Here is a 19,983-nt window from a genome sequence, read left to right on the forward strand (position 1 = left end):
GTGGAGGGAAAGAAAGCGCTTTATATATATATATATATATATATATATATATATATATGCACATACTGATTTATATATTTATTGTTCATCCAATTGCATGACTTCATACACCAATTATATCTCCTTATGGAATGTTATAATTCACTGTGGGAAAACATTCTAAATCTACTATGTGATTTTGAGAAGGCTTTCTGGGAGTTTGACTTGTGACTGCTCTGTCAGATGCCTGAGCTAACATATGTTCTTTGTCCCTGTCCCCCAGGTGGGTTATGAGTCTCCTCACCCCCACATGAGGGTCCCAGGGTTACCCGCCAGCCTGCAGTCTGCTGCCTCAGGAAAGCCGTGAGTACTGTTCTCTCTGCCTCTGCTACCACAACCTCCTATACGGTCACCACGCCCTCCTATTCTCTGACCACAACACAATTACACTGTTATAAAACAGTCTTCATATTCCTCTGTTGTTATTGTAGGGTTTTATTGTTGGAGGTTAACCTCAAGCTTCAGCCTTGTAAAGTAACAACTATACGTCTCCTCCTCCCTTCTCCCTCTCTCCAGTGCTTACTCTGTCCATTCTCTCCCTTCTCCCTCTCTCCAGTGCTTACTCTGTCCATTCTCTCCCTTCTCCCTCTCTCCAGTGCTTACTCTGTCCATTCTCTCCCTTCTCCCTCTCTCCAGTGCTTACTCTGTCCATTCTCTCCCTTCTCCCTCTCTCCAGTGCTTACTCTGTCCATTCTCTCCCTTCTCCCTCTCTCCAGTGCTTACTCTGTCCATTCTCTCCCTTCTCCCTCTCTCCAGTGCTTACTCTGTCCATTCTCTCCCTTCTCCCTCTCTCCAGTGCTTACTCTGTCCATTCTCTCCCTTCTCCCTCTCTCCAGTGCTTACTCTGTCCATTCTCTCCCTTCTCCCTCTCTCCAGTGCTTACTCTGTCCATTCTCTCCCTTCTCCCCCTCTCCAGTGCTTACTCTGTCCATTTTCTCCCTTCTCCCTCCCTCTAGTGCTTACTCTGTCCATTCTCTCCTTTCTCCCTCTCTCCAGTGCTTACTCTGTCCATTCTCTCCCTTCTCCCTCTCTCCAGTGCTTACTCTGTCCATTCTCTCCCTTCTCCCTCTCTCCAGTGCTTACTCTGTCCATTCTCTCCCTTCACCCTCTCTCCAGTGCTTACTCTGTCCATTCTCTCCCCTCTCCCTCTCTCCAGTGCTTACTCTGTCCATTCTCTCCCTTCTCCCTCTCTCCAGTGCTAACTCTGTCCATTCTCTCCCTTCTCCCTCTCTCCAGTGCTTACTCTGTCCATTCTCTCCCTTCTCCCTCCCTCTAGTGCTTACTCTGTCCATTCTCTCCCTTCTCCCTCCCTCTAGTGCTTACTCTTTCCATTCTCTCCCTTCTCCCTCTCTCCAGTGCTTACTCTGTCCATTCTCTCCCCTCTCCCTCTCTCCAGTGCTTACTCTGTCCATTCTCTCCCTTCTCCCTCTCTCCAGTGCTAACTCTGTCCATTCTCTCCCTTCTCCCTCTCTCCAGTGCTAACTCTGTCCATTCTCTCCCTTCTCCCTCTCTCCAGTGCTTACTCTGTCCATTCTCTCCCTTCTCCCTCCCTCTAGTGCTTACTCTTTCCATTCTCTCCCTTCTCCCTCTCTCCAGTGCTTACTCTGTCCATTCTCTCCCCTCTCCCTCTCTCCAGTGCTTACTCTGTCCATTCTCTCCCCTCTCCTCTCTCCAGTGCTTACTCTGTCCATTCTCTCCCTTCTCCCTCTCTCCAGTGCTAACTCTGTCCATTCTCTCCCTTCTCCCGCTCTCCAGTGCTAACTCTGTCCATTCTCTCCCTTCTCCCTCTCTCCAGTGCTTACTCTGTCCATTCTCTCCCTTCTCCCTCTCTCCAGTGCTTACTCTGTCCATTCTCTCCCTTCTCCCTCTCTCCAGTGCTAACTCTGTCCATTCTCTCCCTCTCTCTAGTGCTTACTCTGTCCATTCTCTCCCCTCTCCCTCTCTCCAGTGCTTACTCTGTCCATTCTCTCCCCTCTCCCTCTCTCCAGTGCTTACTCTGTCCATTCTCTCCCTTCTCCCTCTCTCCAGTGCTTACTCTGTCCATTCTCTCCCTTCTCCCTCTCTCCAGTGCTTACTCTGTCCATTCTCTCCCTTCTCCCTCTCTCCAGTGCTTACTCTGTCCATTCTCTCCCTTCTCCCTCTCTCCAGTGCTTACTCTGTCCATTCTCTCCCTTCTCCCTCTCTCCAGTGCTAACTCTGTCCATTCTCTCCCTCTCTCTAGTGCTTACTCTGTCCATTCTCTCCCCTCTCCCTCTCTCCAGTGCTTACTCTGTCCATTCTCTCCCCTCTCCCTCTCTCCAGTGCTTACTCTGTCCATTCTCTCCCCTCTCCCTCTCTCCAGTGCTAACTCTGTCCATTCTCTCCCTTCTCCCTCTCTCCAGTGATTACTCTGTCCATTCTCTCCCTTCTCCCTCTCTCCAGTGATTACTCTGTCCATTCTCTCCCTTCTCCCTCTCTCCAGTGCTAACTCTGTCCATTCTCTCCCTCTCTCTAGTGCTTACTCTGTCTATTCTCTCCCTTCTCCCTCTCTCCAGTGCTTACTCTTTCCACGTCAGTGCGGATGGACAGATGCAGCCAGTTCCTTTCCCTCCGGATGCTCTGCTGGGCCCGGGCATCCCACGACATGCCCGTCAGATCCACACTCTGAACCACGGAGAGGTGGTGTGTGCCGTCACCATCAGCACCTCCACACGCCACGTCTACACCGGCGGCAAGGGCTGTGTCAAGGTGTGGGACATCAGCCAGCCTGGCAGCAAGAGTGCCATGGCCCAGCTCGACTGTCTGGTGAGTGGACGGACACACACACACACACACGGACAGTGGTCATAGATGGATAGCTACAGATGCACTGACAAAGATCAACGAAGGGGGTGGGGAGAGCGAGAGGATGGACGCACTCAAACACTGGTCACATAGGCAGAAGTTAAAAGTATACCGAGACGGGCAATTGTTTTAATGCTCTCCAGTGTCCATATAAAATAGTTTTCTTGAAGGGCAATGTTCCTGGGTTGTAATTTCTTCCCCTGGTGGTACTGCTGAGGCTGCATTACTGATGTTACACTCCTGAGAGGACTCATTTTTGCTGCTGTGGATTTTATGTTGCTCATTTCACACAGTCCCATGTTTCACACCTTAATTACTGGAGTTCTTTTCTATGTTACCCAATCAGAATAGGGATAACTACATCCGTTCCTGCAAGCTCCTCCCTGATGGGCGGACCCTCATTGTTGGAGGCGAGGCCAGCACGTTGTCAATCTGGGACTTGGCCACACCTACTCCCCGCATCAAGGCAGAGTTGACGTCTTCTGCTCCGGCCTGCTATGCTCTGGCCATCTCCCCTGACAACAAGGTCTGCTTCTCCTGCTGCAGTGACGGCAACATTGTAGTATGGGACCTGCACAACCAGACCCTGGTCAGGTAAGAGGAGGAGGTGGTTAGGAGGGGTATAGGGGGGAAACATCATGGTTTGTGACCTGCACAACCAGACACTGGTCAGGTAAGAGGAGGAGGTGGTTAGGAGGGGTATAGGGGGGAAACATCATGGTTTGTGACCTGCACAACCAGATACTGGTCAGGTAAGAGGAGGAGGTGGTTAGGAGGGGTATAGGGGGGAAACATCATGGTTTGTGACCTGCACAACCAGACACTGGTCAGGTAAGAGGAGGAGGTGGTTAGGAGGGGTATAGGGGGGAAACATCATGGTTTGTGACCTGCACAACCAGACACTGGTCAGGTAAGAGGAGGAGGTGGTTAGGAGGGGTATAGGGGGAAACATCATGGTTTGTGACCTGCACAACCAGACACTGGTCAGGTAAGAGGAGGAGGAGGAGGTGGTTAGGAGGGGTATAGGGGGGTTTGTGAAACATCATGGTTTAGTGACCTGCACAACCAGACACTGGTCAGGTAAGAGGAGGAGGAGGAGGTGGTTAGGAGGGGTATAGGGGGAAACATCATGGTTTGTGACCTGCACAACTAGACACTGGTCAGGTAAGAGGAGGAGGTGGTTAGGAGGGGTATAGGGGGAAACATCATGGTTTGTGACCTGCACAACCAGACACTGGTCAGGTAAGAGGAGGAGGTGGTTAGGAGGGGTATAGGGGGAAACATCATGGTTTGTGACCTGCACAACCAGACACTGGTCAGGTAAGAGGAGGAGGAGGAGGTGGTTAGGAGGGGTATAGGGGAAACATCATGGTTTGTGACCTGCACAACCAGACACTGGTCAGGTAAGAGGAGGAGGTGGTTAGGAGGGGTATAGGGGGAAACATCATGGTTTGTGACCTGCACAGCCAGACACTGGTCAGGTAAGAGGAGGAGGTGGTTAGGAGGGGTATAGGGGAAACATCATGGTTTGTGACCTGCACAACCAGACACTGGTCAGGTAAGAGGAGGAGGAGGAGGTGGTTAGGAGGGGTATAGGGGGAAACATCATGGTTTGTGACCTGCACAACCAGACACTGGTCAGGTAAGAGGAGGAGGAGGAGGTGGTTAGGAGGGGTATAGGGGGAAACATCATGGTTTGTGACCTGCACAACCAGACACTGGTCAGGTAAGAGGAGGAGGTGGTTAGGAGGGGTATAGGGGGAAACATCATGGTTTGTGACCTGCACAACCAGACACTGGTCAGGTAAGAGGAGGAGGAGGAGGTGGTTAGGAGGGGTATAGGGGGAAACATCATGGTTTGTGACCTGCACAACCAGACACTGGTCAGGTAAGAGGAGGAGGAGGAGGAGGTGGTTAGGAGGGGTATAGGGGGGAAACATCATGGTTTGTGACCTGCACAACCAGACACTGGTCAGGTAAGAGGTGGTTAGGAGGGGTATAGGGGGGAAACATCATGGTTTGTGACCTGCACAACCAGACACTGGTCAGGTAAGAGGAGGAGGAGGAGGTGGTTAGGAGGGGTATAGGGGGAAACATCATGGTTTGTGACCTGCACAACTAGACACTGGTCAGGTAAGAGGAGGAGGTGGTTAGGAGGGGTATAGGGGGGAAACATCATGGTTTGTGACCTGCACAACCAGACACTGGTCAGGTAAGAGGAGGAGGTGGTTAGGAGGGGTATAGGGGGGAAACATCATGGTTTGTGACCTGCACAACCAGACACTGGTCAGGTAAGAGGAGGAGGAGGAGGTGGTTAGGAGGGGTATAGGGGGGAAACATCATGGTTTGTGACCTGCACAACCAGACACTGGTCAGGTAAGAGGAGGAGGTGGTTAGGAGGGGTATAGGGGGGAAACATCATGGTTTGTGACCTGCACAGCCAGACACTGGTCAGGTAAGAGGAGGAGGTGGTTAGGAGGGGTATAGGGGGGAAACATCATGGTTTGTGACCTGCACAACCAGACACTGGTCAGGTAAGAGGAGGAGGAGGAGGTGGTTAGGAGGGGTATAGGGGGGAAACATCATGGTTTGTGACCTGCACAACCAGACACTGGTCAGGTAAGAGGAGGAGGAGGAGGTGGTTAGGAGGGGTATAGGGGGGAAACATCATGGTTTGTGACCTGCACAACCAGACACTGGTCAGGTAAGAGGAGGAGGTGGTTAGGAGGGGTATAGGGGGGAAACATCATGGTTTGTGACCTGCACAACCAGACACTGGTCAGGTAAGAGGAGGAGGAGGAGGTGGTTAGGAGGGGTATAGGGGGAAACATCATGGTTTGTGACCTGCACAACCAGACACTGGTCAGGTAAGAGGAGGAGGAGGTGGTTAGGAGGGGTATAGGGGGGAAACATCATGGTTTGTGACCTGCACAACCAGACACTGGTCAGGTAAGAGGTGGTTAGGAGGGGTATAGGGGGGAAACATCATGGTTTGTGACCTGCACAACCAGACACTGGTCAGGTAAGAGGAGGAGGAGGTGGTTAGGAGGGGTATAGGGGGGAAACATCATGGTTTGTGACCTGCACAACTAGACACTGGTCAGGTAAGAGGAGGAGGTGGTTAGGAGGGGTATAGGGGGGAAACATCATGGTTTGTGACCTGCACAGCCATACACTGGTCAGGTAAGAGGAGGAGGTGGTTAGGAGGGGTATAGGGGGGAAACATCATGGTTTGTGACCTGCACAACCAGACACTGGTCAGGTAAGAGGAGGAGGAGGAGGTGGTTAGGAGGGGTATAGGGGAAACATCATGGTTTGTGACCTGCACAACCAGACACTGGTCAGGTAAGAGGAGGAGGTGGTTAGGAGGGGTATAGGGGAAACATCATGGTTTGTGACCTGCACAACCAGACACTGGTCAGGTAAGAGGAGGAGGTGGTTAGGAGGGGTATAGGGGGGAAACATCATGGTTTGTGACCTGCACAACCAGACACTGGTCAGGTAAGAGGAGGAGGTGGTTAGGAGGGGTATAGGGGGGAAACATCATGGTTTGTGACCTGCACAACCAGACACTGATCAGGTAAGAGGAGGAGATTGGGAGGGTAGGGCAGGAGAAAGAGGGAGGAGAGCTCAGGATTGAAGGCTATAGACCAGGGGTCTCAAACAAGTTGATTGTGAGCTACCAGTAGCTCGCAGCCCACCTATGAGTTGCTCACCAAACAATTCTGAAAGCACAGGCAATTTTCACATGTTCCACTGCAAACTGTCATTAACAAATCTCACAAGTATCAGACACCGCAAGTTCCCAGCTACTATCTAATCAACATTGATATTATCCCACCCCTCGTTAATCACTATTGGCTTAAAAAGCCAAACCTAACACAATATCTGCCAATTCATTTCCAGCAATATTGCCCGTCTGTTTGTGTTGCGTGCGTTTGTCTATCACTCTGTGTAGCTAGTTGATGTGATAAGTCTTGTTTGTTGACAGAAATACTTTCCCTAAAACAGTCTCAATTAAATGTTAACTGCAAAGTAGTAAGTATATCGTGAGTAAGTATATCATTTGTATCCATTATTTTTGAATTGCAGACTTTGCTATGAAATGAGCAGCGGAAGTACAGAACCATCGCTAGACTGGCACATTAGACGGCACATTCCTCACTCGCTAGATGTGCAATTAAAGGGCCAGATGCACAATTAAAGAGGAATTAAACGCAACAATCTAAATGTGTTCATGTTCAGAAAATCCAATTTCATTGTTTCTCTATGAACAATTGTAATTTTGAGTGTAAAACAAGGAAAAATAAAACTGAGAAAACATCATTTGGGAAAATATAAAACATAATTTGGGGAAATAATCACAGATTAGTGTTTGTTAATTAACCCCCTCTGAAATTGAATTAGCATAATACAAAAATCAGTCAGTTTAACCATTATTTTACCTGGTATATTGGCAGAAAACAGTGCACTACCTTTTCTTGTATGCTAAGGATCTGAGGAAAAGTTGCAGAGGAGAGGAGAAAAATCTGCCTATGAAAGCTAGCTTTTTAAAACAAAGTAACTCTCATGCTAGAGAAGGTTGTGAGACCCCTGCTATAGACTATGGATTACATCTGAATGGCTAGGTGTTGATGTGATCTTCATGCTACCCAGGCAGTTCCAGGGTCACACTGACGGGGCCAGCTGTATTGACATCTCCAACGATGGGACCAAACTGTGGACGGGGGGGCTGGACAACACAGTACGCTGCTGGGACCTGAGAGAGGGACGACAGCTGCAGCAGCACGACTTCACCTCACAGGTACTGACATCAAAGGAGACCTTGTGAGACTAGCTGCGATTAGATCAGGGCCCATGTCCACATTGTTTCTCAGAGTATAACATTTTTTGCTGTGAGAAAAGAGCCATTTTATTCATAGCTTTAATTTTTACACATAAGTGTATGCATGAAGCCTAGTGGTTAGAGCATTAGGCCAGTAACTGAAAGGTTGCCAGTTCAAATCCCCAAATCAACAAGGTGAAAAATCTGTTGTTCTGTCCTTGAGCAAGGCAGTTAATCCCCTACAAAACCAGCAACAACAGCTCCATGACCTACCAATGTGGCCCCGCACATTTACATTTACATTTAAGTCATTTAGCAGACGCTCTTATCCAGAGCGACTTACAAATTGGTGCATTCACCTTATGACCTCCAGTGGAACAGTAGTGCATCTAAATCTTTTCAGGGGGAGGGGGGGTGAGAGGGATTACTTTATCCTATCCTAGGTATTCCTTAAAGAGGTGGGGTTTCAGGTGTCTCCGGAAGGTGGTGATTGACTCCGCTGTCCTGGCGTCGTGAGGGAGTTTGTTCCACCATTGGGGGGCCAGAGCAGCGAACAGTTTTGACTGGGCTGAGCGGGAACTGTACTTCCTCAGTGGTAGGGAGGCGAGCAGGCCAGAGGTGGATGAACGCAGTGCCCTTGTTTGGGTGTAGGGCCTGATCAGAGCCTGGAGGTACTGAGGTGCCGTTCCCCTCACAGCTCCGTAGGCAAGCACCATGGTCTTGTAGCGGATGCGAGCTTCAACTGGAAGCCAGTGGAGGGAGCGGAGGAGCGGGGTGACGTGAGAGAACTTGGGAAGGTTGAACACCAGACGGGCTGCGGCGTTCTGGATGAGTTGTAGGGTTTAATGGCACAGGCAGGGAGCCCAGCCAACAGCGAGTTGCAGTAATCCAGACGGGAGATGACAAGTGCCTGGATTAGGACCTGCGCCGCTTCCTGTGTGAGGCAGGGTCGTACTCTGCGGATGTTGTAGAGCATGAACCTACAGGAACGGGCCACCGCCTTGATGTTAGTTGAGAACGACAGGGTGTTGTCCAGGATCACGCCAAGGTTCTTAGCGCTCTGGGAGGAGGACACAATGGAGTTGTCAACCGTGATGGCGAGATCATGGAACGGGCAGTCCTTCCCGGGAGGAAGAGCAGCTCCGTCTTGCCGAGGTTCAGCTTGAGGTGGTGATCCGTCATCCACACGGATATGTCTGCCAGACATGCAGAGATGCGATTCGCCACCTGGTCATCAGAAGGGGGAAAGGAGAAGATTAATTGTGTGTCGTCTGCATAGCAATGATAGGAGAGACCATGTGAGGTTATGACAGAGCCAAGTGACTTGGTGTATAGCGAGAATAGGAGAGGGCCTAGAACAGAGCCCTGGGGGACACCAGTGGTGAGAGCACGTGGTGTGGAGACGGATTCTCGCCACGCCACCTGGTAGGAGCGACCTGTCAGGTAGGACGCAATCCAAGCGTGGGCCGCGCCGGAGATGCCCAACTCGGAGAGGGTGGAGAGGAGGATCTGATGGTTCACAGTATCGAAGGCAGCCGATAGGTCTAGAAGGATGAGAGCAGAGGAGAGAGAGTTAGCTTTAGCAGTGCGGAGCGCCTCCGTGATACAGAGAAGAGCAGTCTCAGTTGAATGACTAGTCTTGAAACCTGACTGATTTGGATCAAGAAGGTCATTCTGAGAGAGATAGCGGGAGAGCTGGCCAAGGACGGCACGTTCAAGAGTTTTGGAGAGAAAAGAAAGAAGGGATACTGGTCTGTAGTTGTTGACATCGGAGGGATCGAGTGTAGGTTTTTTCAGAAGGGGTGCAACTCTCGCTCTCTTGAAGACGGAAGGGACGTAGCCAGCGGTCAGGGATGAGTTGATGAGCGAGGTGAGGTAAGGGAGGAGGTCTCCGGAAATGGTCTGGAGAAGAGAGGAGGGATAGGGTCAAGCGGGCAGGTTGTAGGGCGGCCGGCCGTCACAAGACGCGAGATTTCATCTGGAGAGAGAGGGGAGAAAGAGGTCAGAGCACAGGGTAGGGCAGTGTGAGCAGAACCAGCGGTGTCGTTTGACTTAGCAAACGAGGATCGGATGTCGTCGACCTTCTTTTCAAAATGGTTGACGAAGTCATCTGCAGAGAGGGAGGAGGGGGGGAGGAGGATTCAGGAGGGAGGAGAAGGTTGCAAAGAGCTTCCTAGGGTTAGAGGCAGATGCTTGGAATTTAGAGTGGTAGAAAGTGGCTTTAGCAGCAGAGAGAGAGGAGGAAAATGTAGAGAGGAGGGAGTGAAAGGATGTCAGGTCCGCAGGGAGGCGAGTTTTCCTCCATTTCCGCTCGGCTGCCCGGAGCCCTGTTCTGTGAGCTCGCAATGAGTCGTCGAGCCACGGAGCGGGAGGGGAGGACCGAGCCGGCCTGGAGGATAGGGGACATAGAGAGTCAAAGGATGCAGAAAGGGAGGAGAGGAGGGTTGAGGAGGCAGAATCAGGAGATAGGTTGGAGAAGGTTTGAGCAGAGGGAAGAGATGATAGGATGGAAGAGGAGAGAGTAGCGGGGGAGAGAGAGCGAAGGTTGGGACGGCGCGATACCATCCGAGTAGGGGCAGTGTGGGAAGTGTTGGATGAGAGCGAGAGGGAAAAGGATACAAGGTAGTGGTCGGAGACTTGGAGGGGAGTTGCAACGAGGTTAGTGGAAGAACAGCATCTAGTAAAGATGAGGTCGAGCGTATTTCCTGCCTTGTGAGTAGGGGGAAGGTGAGAGGGTGAGGTCAAAAGAGGAGAGGAGTGGAAAGAAGGAGGCAGAGAGGAATGAGTCAAAGGTAGGCGTGGGGAGGTTAAAGTCGCCCAGAACTGTGAGAGGTGAGCCGTCCTCAGGAAAGGAGCTTATCAAGGCATCAAGCTCATTGATGAACTCTCCGAGGGAACCTGGAGGGCGATAAATGATAAGGATGTTAAGCTTGAAAGGGCTGGTAACTGTGACAGCATGGAATTCAAAGGAGGCGATAGACAGATGGGTAAGGGGAGAAAGAGAGAATGACCACTTGGGAGAGATGAGGATCCCGGTGCCACCACCCCGCTGACCAGAAGCTCTCGGGTGTGCGAGAACACGTGGGCAGACGAAGAGAGAGCAGTAGGAGTAGCAGTGTTGTCTGTGGTGATCCATGTTTCCGTCAGTGCCAAGAAGTCGAGGGACTGGAGGGAGACATAGGCGGAGATGAACTCTGCCTTGTTGGCCGCAGATCGGCAGTTCCAGAGGCTACCGGAGACCTGGAACTCCACGTGGGTCGTGCGCGCTGGGACCACCAGATTAGGTGGCCGCGGCCACGCGGTGTGGAGCGTTTGTATGGTCTGTGCAGAGAGGAGAGAACAGGGATAGACAGACACATAGTTGACAGGCTACACAAGAGGCTACGCTAATGCAAAGTAGATTGAATGACAAGTGGACTACACGTCACGAGTGTTCAGAGAGTTAAGCTTACGTAGCAAGAATCTTATTGACTAAAATGATTAAAATGATACAGTACTGCTGAAGTAGGCTAGCTGGCAGAGGCTGCGTTGTTGACTAAGTAGGCTAGTTGGCATTGGCTGCGTTGTTGACGCTACACTAATCAAGTCGTTCCGTTGAGTGTAATAGTTTCTACTGTGCTGCTATTCGGGGCTAGCTGGCTAGCTAGCAGTGTTGATTACGTTACGTTGCGTTAAAAGAACGACAATAGCTGGCTAACTAACCTAGGAAATCGCTCTAGACTACACAATTATCTTTGAAACAAAGACGGCTATGTAGCTAGCTATGTAGCTAGCTGCGATCAAACAAATCAAGCCGTTGTACTGTAATGAAATGAAATGAAAAATGTGATACTACCTGTGGAGCGAAGCGAAATGCGACCGGATTGTTGAGTGCAGAAGTTCTGTTCGGTAGACGTTGGCTAGCTGTTGGCTAGCTAGCAGAGTCTCCTATGTTAAGGACGACATAAAACTACACACTCTAAACTACACAATTATCTTGGGTACGAAGACAGCAAAGACAACTATGTAGCTAGCTAACACTACACTAATCAAGTCGTTCAGTTGAGTGTAATAGTTGTGCTGCTAATCGGTAGACGGTGGACTAGCTAACGGTGGACGTTAGCTAGCTGGCTAGGTGCAGGGCAGTGTAGACTGCGTTAGGACGACGAAATACGATAATTACGCAATTATCTATGATACAAAGACGGCTGTGTAGCTAGCTAAGAAGAAATTGCTAAGATTAGACAAATCAAACCGTTGTACTATAATGAAATGTAATGAAATGTAATACTACCTGCGGACCGAGTGCAGATGCGACCGCTCGCTCCAACCCGGAAGCAAACGAAACATGATGAACATGATTCTGATTCCGAGTGATTGGCTCAAGTTTCCGTTGGAACTTATGTACAAATGATAATAAAAATACCGGGTATTCTGGGTTCGAGCCCAGGCTCTGTCGCAGCCGGCCACGATCGGGAGGTCCATGGAACGACGCACAATTGGTCCAGCGTCGTCCGGGTTAGGGAGGGTTTGGCCGGCAGGGATATCCTTGTCTCATCGCGCACTAGTGACTCCTGTGGCGGGCCGGGCGCACTGCACGCCTACCAGGTCGCCAGGTATACGGTGTTTCCTCTGACACATTGGTGTGGCTGGCTTCCGGGTTGGATGTGCATTGTGTCAAGAAGCAGTGCAGCTAGGTTGGGTTGTGTTTCGGGGGACGCATGGCTCTCGACTTTCGCCTCTCCCGAGTCCGTACGGGAGTTGCAGAGATGAGACAAGACTGGGGGGGTAAAATAATACAAATATAAAAAAGACAATACATTTTTTAAATAAAATATTCTACAAATATTTAGGGGACCTCATGACTAGTTAAGACTTACCAGCAGGCGTCTTATAGATAAAGGCAGTGAGTCAATGGTCCCTGCGCCAGTTACAATTGCTTTGGAATTGTTGAAAGAATGTTTTTTTATATCTATATGATCAATCCATAAATCTAGACCAGCATGCAACAGTAGGCCTTATCTCTTGCACTTTTGACAATGATTTCACATGAGGCCTATTTCACATATGCCTAAATACTTAAGTCTTTCTTTCATCACGTTACATACATCACGGTATTTCAAGCTATCCCTATGGAAAGCAATTTCATGCTGTTAAATTTTGTAGCCATCTAGGGCCTATGTTAACTTAGATTTTTTTCGATGAAATTATAGACCTTTCAAACGTATGCAACATTATCGGCGAGTGACTTTTTGCCAACTGTGCCACAGCGATTTAATAGCTGTTAAATAGGGGCGATGAGTTTGTTGATATATCAATATTACACTTAACAACCCTCAGAATTGGTTAAACAAAGGTTATGCACGCCAATATATTAAGCAAGAATTAAGAGTAGGCAAAGTGATCGTGTCCGGTGAAAATTCTATCGTTTGACCATTGCAACAGTCACATTCACGTGGTTGTCTGAAACGTGCTGTGGAGTTCACACCTGGCCATGATGCCTCATCGCGATTAGTTATTCCCCATTTGCAAGTGTTATTGAGCGTCATCACTATCTTTCCTTTGCGGTACCACAAACTGTTGTGATTACCAGCTGAGAAACGTTTACGTTTAGATTTCACTCCTGTCTCTTGGAGTCTGTCTGAGCAGTGTCTTAACATCATCCTAAAACCTACTCTGAGCTGGGAGTGTTTTTAGTCTTCAAACAGGTTTTAACAGGATTTCTAGGACTTTCTCTGAGACGCTTTGTGGATACGGCCCTGTACTGTATTTCACTGGCTTGTCACTCCTCTCTGTATCACTTCACACATGATGATGATCTTTGTCAGATGTGTAATCAGCTTTCTCTCTTTGTTCCATTCCCTCCCTCCAGATCTTCTCTCTGGGCTACTGTCCTACAGGAGAGTGGCTGGCAGTGGGCATGGAGAGCAGTAATGTAGAAGTGCTGCACGTCTCCAAACCAGACAAGTATCAGCTGCACCTCCACGAGAGCTGTGTGCTCTCACTCAAGTTCGCCTACTGTGGTACGTGCCACACTCCTAATTGTTCCATTCAAATGTTTTCTTGCGTAATCTTAAGGACAGAACTATCCTGAAATGACTCACACGGCACCAGTCCCTTTCTTTCTCCCTGTATGCGACCGACTAGCAATCCCTCTCATGCTACATCTCCTCTGCCCAGAGTTTTCATCGCCCTTTGTGTGTCTCTTTGGTTCTGCAGGTAAATGGTTTGTGAGCACAGGCAAAGATAACCTCCTGAACGCATGGCGGACACCCTATGGATCAAGCATATTCCAGGTCTGGGATTTGATGCGCTCTCTCTAGAGAAATGCTAAGAGTATATTTCAAGTGCATTTGTTGTTATTTAAGCCATTTATACTATTTGTCTTTAGCTCAGTAGTTACTCTATCAGGATTATATAAACCACTTTGTTTTGAAAGTGTAATGTAAGTGCAATACAGTATCTCTGTCAGTGGGGGTAACTGGTCTCCTTTCGTTTTGTTTCTCAAGTCAAAGGAGTCGTCTTCGGTGCTCAGCTGTGACATCTCCCCCGATGACCAGTTCATTGTGACGGGCTCCGGTGACAAGAAGGCCACTGTGTACGAAGTTATCTACTGAGGAAGGAGCGCTCTGATTGGGTAAAGTGGGGGCGAGGCTCCCTTGGTGCCCCAAGGACTGTAAAGAGAGTGGCGGGTGTCGTGGAGACCAGAGACACACGTTGTACTTTGTTGTTTTGTTTACGTTTGTAAAGGATTCAGATGAGGGCGAAGTCAGATCTCTGGAACTTTGACCTTAAAAAAAAAATGCTCTGAGAAAAAGCTGGTAGTCTAGCGACACAATGCGGGATTCTTCCAAAGACCTGTTTTTTTCCTCTCGTTTTGTTACCTTTTTTCTTGTTTTTAACAAAATGAAACCTCTGTAGTAAACAAAAAAATGTGCGAATTTTTTTTTTTTTTTTTGCCTTTTGAATTCTTGACGAGCAGTGGTGTGTGTGTGTGTGTGTGTGTGTGTGTGTGTGTGTGTGTGTACGTGTACGTATGTGTGTGTGCGCCGAGGGAGATAAGGGTTTGTAAGGGCTGTGTGGAGGGGGGTTAGATTCAGCAGCAATATGGTTGTATTATTATACATGGTGAAAGGACATACCACTACCCAGGATATGAAACTAAAATGTCCGTGTTCAAGGTATTCTGCGATTTCAGGGAAATGGCTACTTACTCCAAGTCGACAATGACATTAGTGTTTTCTATTGTATTTGTAGGGTACATAGACAGGTATTTTCACTACTACATTGTGACCTTTGAACTCGGTGTATATATATGAACTGTAAATAAAGCTCTAAAGGCAAAAAAAAAGAACGTAGGTCGGATTTGCTTAGAGCCAGGGAGAAAAATAAATTGTGCTACTATTGAAAAATGAATTGTATGATTTAATTTGTATGATATTTCCTTTAGTTTTGAGTATCTAATTTGAATTGCATATTCCCAAGAGAAGCAGGGCTGTGACTAACCACATAGGACTGATCGGTCTGGGAAGGTGGGTAAGATCTCTGCAGCCACAAAGCTTAGTGGGAGTTTTGATATGGGTCTGTCTGCTGGTTTTTAAATGTCATTGTCTCCCTGTGTCCCAAACTGGAAATGGAGCCGAGTAGGACTTGCCTCTAACTTCAGTGTCCTCTCAACCCCCCCCCCCCCATACACACCCGGTGTACTCTATATCGTGTAGCTCTGCTCAGAACAGCCTCAACCATGAGTAGGGCTCATATCCAAAGGTGGACATGGTCCAGGAGTGGGCAGTTCTGCCTGTGTACAGATGGATGAGAACGCAATGTGTTCAAAGCTACTGTGTGACCCCTGTAAATCTGAGTGTACATGTTGAGAGATGTCATATAATAGCGATGTCATGGAGGCCCTCCAGGGCCATATCTTATAACGAACTCTCATTAGGAGTGGGATGAAGTTCCCTGGGCCTAGACAATGATCTATGGGCAACGTCTACCTGGAGGAGTTGGTGATGATTGAGGTGGATGTTACCACATTCTCTAGAAGGGGAAGATGGGGAGCCAGTGCGTGGCCAAGGGAAGGACCTGTGGGGCAGGTGAAAGACCTCCGGGAGTGCTGTGGGTGGGATGGTCTGGGGGAGTGGGAGAGTTCATTTAGCATGGCCCTGTGCCCTGGGTGTGCAGAGTTCCATTGGTCCTTAAGTGAACTCTCCACCCACCTGAGGCTCCGGGCCATGCAAAATGAACTAGCCCATTGATGTGGGCGATGTAATGAGACTAATAAACTATTTTGTATGGTTCATGGTGTTTTCCTAGTTCATACTGCACTGCATGTCTTCAACATTCAAAACTGCATTCAAGAAGAAACACTCAAACAGATACTGGCACTTAAAAGGTTAACACAACTTTTTAATTTTTTTTTCTCATTTCTTTTACAACGACATTGAAAATGCATCAGGAAGGTAAACACAGAGCATTTAAAAGTTCCTTCGCTTTAAAAAGAACAGCTTTAAAACTTAAAAGTAATTCACTGTAGGAACAGCGAAAGCATAGGCAGCGGATATGGTTTTACTGACAGTGAGCGGAGAGGGAGCCTGTCTATGGCTGACAGGCAGTGAGAGGGAGGGGGAGGGAGCCTGTCTATGGCTGACAGGCAGTGAGAGGGTGGGGGAGGGAGGGAGAGGGAGCCTGTCTATGGCTGACAGGCAGTGAGAGGGTGGGGGAGGGAGGGAGAGGGAGCCTGTCTATGGCTGACAGGCAGTGAGAGGGTGGGAGAGGGAGCCTGTCTATGGCTGACAGGCAGTGAGAGGGTGGGGAGGGAGGGAGAGGGAGCCTGTCTATGGCTGACAGGCAGTGAGAGGGTGGGGAGAGGAGGGAGAGGGAGCCTGTCTATGGCTGACAGGCAGTGAGAGGGTGGGGAGGGAGGGAGAGGGAGCCTGTCTATGGCTGACAGGCAGTGAGAGGGTGGGGGAGGGAGGGAGAGGGAGCCTGTCTATGGCTGACAGGCAGTGAGAGGGTGGGAGAGGGAGCCTGTCTATGGCTGACAGGCAGTGAGAGGGAGGGAGAGGGAGCCTGTCTATGGCTGACAGGCAGTGAGAGGGTGGGGGAGGGAGGGAGAGGGAGCCTGTCTATGGCTGACAGGCAGTGAGAGGTGGGGGAGGGAGGGAGAGGGAGCCTGTCTATGGCTGACAGGCAGTGAGAGGGTGGGGGAGGGAGGGAGAGGGAGCCTGTCTATGGCTGACAGGCAGTGAGAGGGTGGGGGAGGGAGGGAGAGGGAGCCTGTCTATGGCTGACAGGCAGTGAGAGGGTGGGAGAGGCAGGCATCTTATACTGTACACTTCCCACTGTCTCCACCTTTCCCCAAACATGGCCACAAAACGACCCAACACTTGCTGCTCTATACTGACAGACTTAACAAACACTGAAATCGCATTACACACTGACTGAAAACATACTAAAGTACAGTTATCACTTCTGCTTGAAACAGGAACAAAAACAGGAATCAGAAGAAGCCTTCCCCAAAATGGAAGGCCAGTTTCAGGGCCCTTGTGTTGTGAAAGGGTAGTGGAGTCCACTGTCTATCACCATCACCGAGGAGAAGGACATCAGAATTTAAAAAAATTAAAAAGTAAATAAAAATACAAATATATTTTCCACTTGGTCATGGAGTGTATCCCTCTTGCTCTCAAAGGCCAGAGTACAGGCGTAGGCAACCATAGCCTCTTAAAACAAAGCAACCACTACTGAAACGTAGCTTGAGCATGACTTAAACATTTTTTTTGACACACCTATCGAAGCAAGGTTTTGCAATATACATAATAGAATTTCCTTATTTGCCACACATTGGAGCATGTCGTATAATACAGGGAAATTAAATGAGCATTAAGCAGTGAGCAGTCTCAGGAGAACAATCTAATCTATTGGTAAGTATTAAGATGAACAGCGCAGTGTTGCTCTTGTCTGTTCAGTGTTTGTGGCGCAGGGGCCCGCTGAGACTCAGATTGACTCTGCTCATTAAGCGCTGCTTTTGTGAGACAAAAATAAAATAGATATTAGGGGAGTGAGACGGGGAGCGCTACTATTAATACTTAATTGGGTGCGAGGCTGTGTGAGTGTCTATCTCTGTGTTTTGGGTATATCTCTGGGACAGAGCTCCAGCACGGCCCAGTCCAAGCCGGCTCAGGGTGCTAGCTTGCCACTCCTGATACCCCTGGCTGTGGCACAGTGTTAGCCTCATTAAGGGTTCCACTGTCTGACTAATGAATCGATTGTCTGGTATCTGTGCTCCTCGCTGCAGCTCCCAGAGTGGCACACTCCTCTGGGGATTCCCTTCCGCTGAGCTCTTAATCAGGAAACGGCACTAATTACCCTCCTCTCCCCCTTCCTTCCTTCTCTCGTTATCTGTAGCCCTCTCACGCTCCCTCTACCTTGCTCTTTATCTCTCAGTCTTCTCTTGCTCTCTCTTTCTATCCCGCCTCATTCTCAGGCTTAAATGGGTGCATGAATGAGGAGCTAGCTGAGATTGGGAGGGGGGAGGGGGGCTGTTGTAGTAGGGTCATTTGAGAGCTGGAGCCAGAAAGCATTGCTTCTGTACAAAAGAGCCATGGTTGCCCCCACCTGCCCTGCTGTAGGCCTTGAGTAGGTCCCCCTACTCCCCACCCAGCCAAGCCCCCCCACCCCTCTGAAAATCCCTCACCCCCCTTATTTCCTGTTCTCAGTAGACCACCTCATACACGGTGGCCTTCTTGTCTCCAGAGCCGGTCACTATGTACTTATCATCTGGTGACACGTCACAACTCAGGACCGATGAGGACTCCTTGGACTGAGAGAGGGAGAGACAGAGGAAAAAGGTGTTAAAAATCATTGACTCATCCATGAACACTGTTAAAATTAGAGGTGGACCTGCCAGAGCCTGGTTAGTAGGTGTAATAACACTCCAGTTACACACCTCCACTTAGCTACGTGATACTGAGTTTAAACAGAGATGGAGACAGACTAAGGAGTCACAGACAGTATGAGACAGAAGGAGAGGTTCAGTGAGAGACCGACGTGTTTACTCAGGAACACACATCGGTCTGGGAAGAAACACACTTCTACCAATTTTTCCGTAGTGGTAGTTGAGTGACAGTGATGAGGAGAGATCTCCCCGAGGGTCCCACATGGCACCACATATCCCTGCTCTACTCAGGAAACTCTTTCACCACTCACATCTCATGTCTCCATGTTCGTCCACAATAGAGTTGTCATAGCTCAAAATGCCCTAATAACACTAGTGTGTATTACCACCTAGATGTTTTTGTATTTTTTAATTGAATATTTAAAACATACAATATACTTGCAGTGAAGCCGCTCAACAACTACATCATACCAGTCATCTAACAACTACATCATACCAGTCATCTAACAACTACATCATACCAGTCATCTAACAACTACATCACACCAGTCATCTAACAACTACATCACACCAGTCATCTAACAACTACATCACACCAGTCATCTAACAACTACATCACACCAGTCATCTAACAACTACATCATACCAGTCATCTAACAACTACATCATACCAGTCATCTAACTACATCATACCAGTCATCTAACAACTACATCACACCAGTCATCTAACAACTACATCATACCAGTCATCTAACAACTACATCATACCAGTCATCTAACAACTACATCATACCAGTCATCTAACAACTACATCATACCAGTCATCTAACAACTACATCATACCAGTCATCTAACAACTACATCATACCAGTCATCTAACAACTACATCATACCAGTCATCTAACAACTACATCACACCAGTCATCTAACTACATCATACCAGTCATCTAACAACTACATCATACCAGTCATCTAACAACTACATCACACCAGTCATCTAACAACTACATCACACCAGTCATCTAACAACTACATCACACCAGTCATCTAACAACTACATCACACCAGTCATCTAACAGACTCCCATCCAGAGCGACACACAGAAGCAACCAGGGAAAAAAGACAAAGGAAAACAGAAAACAACAATGAGAAAAACAAAAAGACATCAAGGACAACAAAAATCATAACAGCAAGGCCAACTGAATATATTTGAGTGCAACTATGGCACTATTTACGTGTGTGTCTGTGCACATGGGTGCATTTGAATGAGAGTGTGTGTATATGCGTGTGTACAAACACCTGCACAGCATCAGCCTCAGGCAAACAGGCATTAGCTGTAACAATACTTCCCCTCAGTGTCATTCAAACTAACTTTTTATGTTTTATTTAGACTTTATTTAAAAAAAACTTTCATCTTCGATCG

At 48.6% G+C, this 19,983-nt stretch overlaps 2 protein-coding genes across 6 annotated transcripts in view; one reads left to right on the top strand and one right to left on the bottom strand.

Annotated features, from left to right (window-relative positions):
* Nucleotides 1-15,963, top strand: part of LOC115108337 (transducin-like enhancer protein 1) — a 52,510-nt gene extending 36,547 nt beyond the window's left edge. The window contains 7 exon segments of the mRNA XM_065009018.1: nt 263-342; nt 2,574-2,823; nt 3,209-3,456; nt 7,519-7,666; nt 13,539-13,689; nt 13,886-13,962; nt 14,176-15,963. Of these exon segments, the coding sequence (XP_064865090.1) occupies nt 263-342; nt 2,574-2,823; nt 3,209-3,456; nt 7,519-7,666; nt 13,539-13,689; nt 13,886-13,962; nt 14,176-14,283 (1,062 nt within the window). The 3' untranslated portion in view covers nt 14,284-15,963.
* An 88-nt stretch (nt 15,964-16,051) lies between these two features.
* LOC115108336 (transducin-like enhancer protein 4) overlaps nt 16,052-19,983 on the bottom strand; it is a 103,880-nt gene continuing 99,948 nt past the window's right edge. For 4 of the 5 annotated variants that reach the window (XM_065009019.1, XM_065009020.1, XM_065009021.1 and 1 more), the window contains exon 20: nt 16,052-18,485. In XM_065009019.1, the coding sequence (XP_064865091.1) occupies nt 18,378-18,485 (108 nt within the window). In that variant the 3' untranslated portion in view covers nt 16,052-18,377. The remainder of the gene's footprint in view (nt 18,486-19,983) is intronic. The other variant, XR_010460928.1, reaches the window with a different exon arrangement.

Source organism: Oncorhynchus nerka, linkage group LG24, assembly GCF_034236695.1.
Source record: "Oncorhynchus nerka isolate Pitt River linkage group LG24, Oner_Uvic_2.0, whole genome shotgun sequence".
In the NCBI taxonomy this organism is placed as follows: Eukaryota; Metazoa; Chordata; class Actinopteri; order Salmoniformes; family Salmonidae; genus Oncorhynchus; species Oncorhynchus nerka.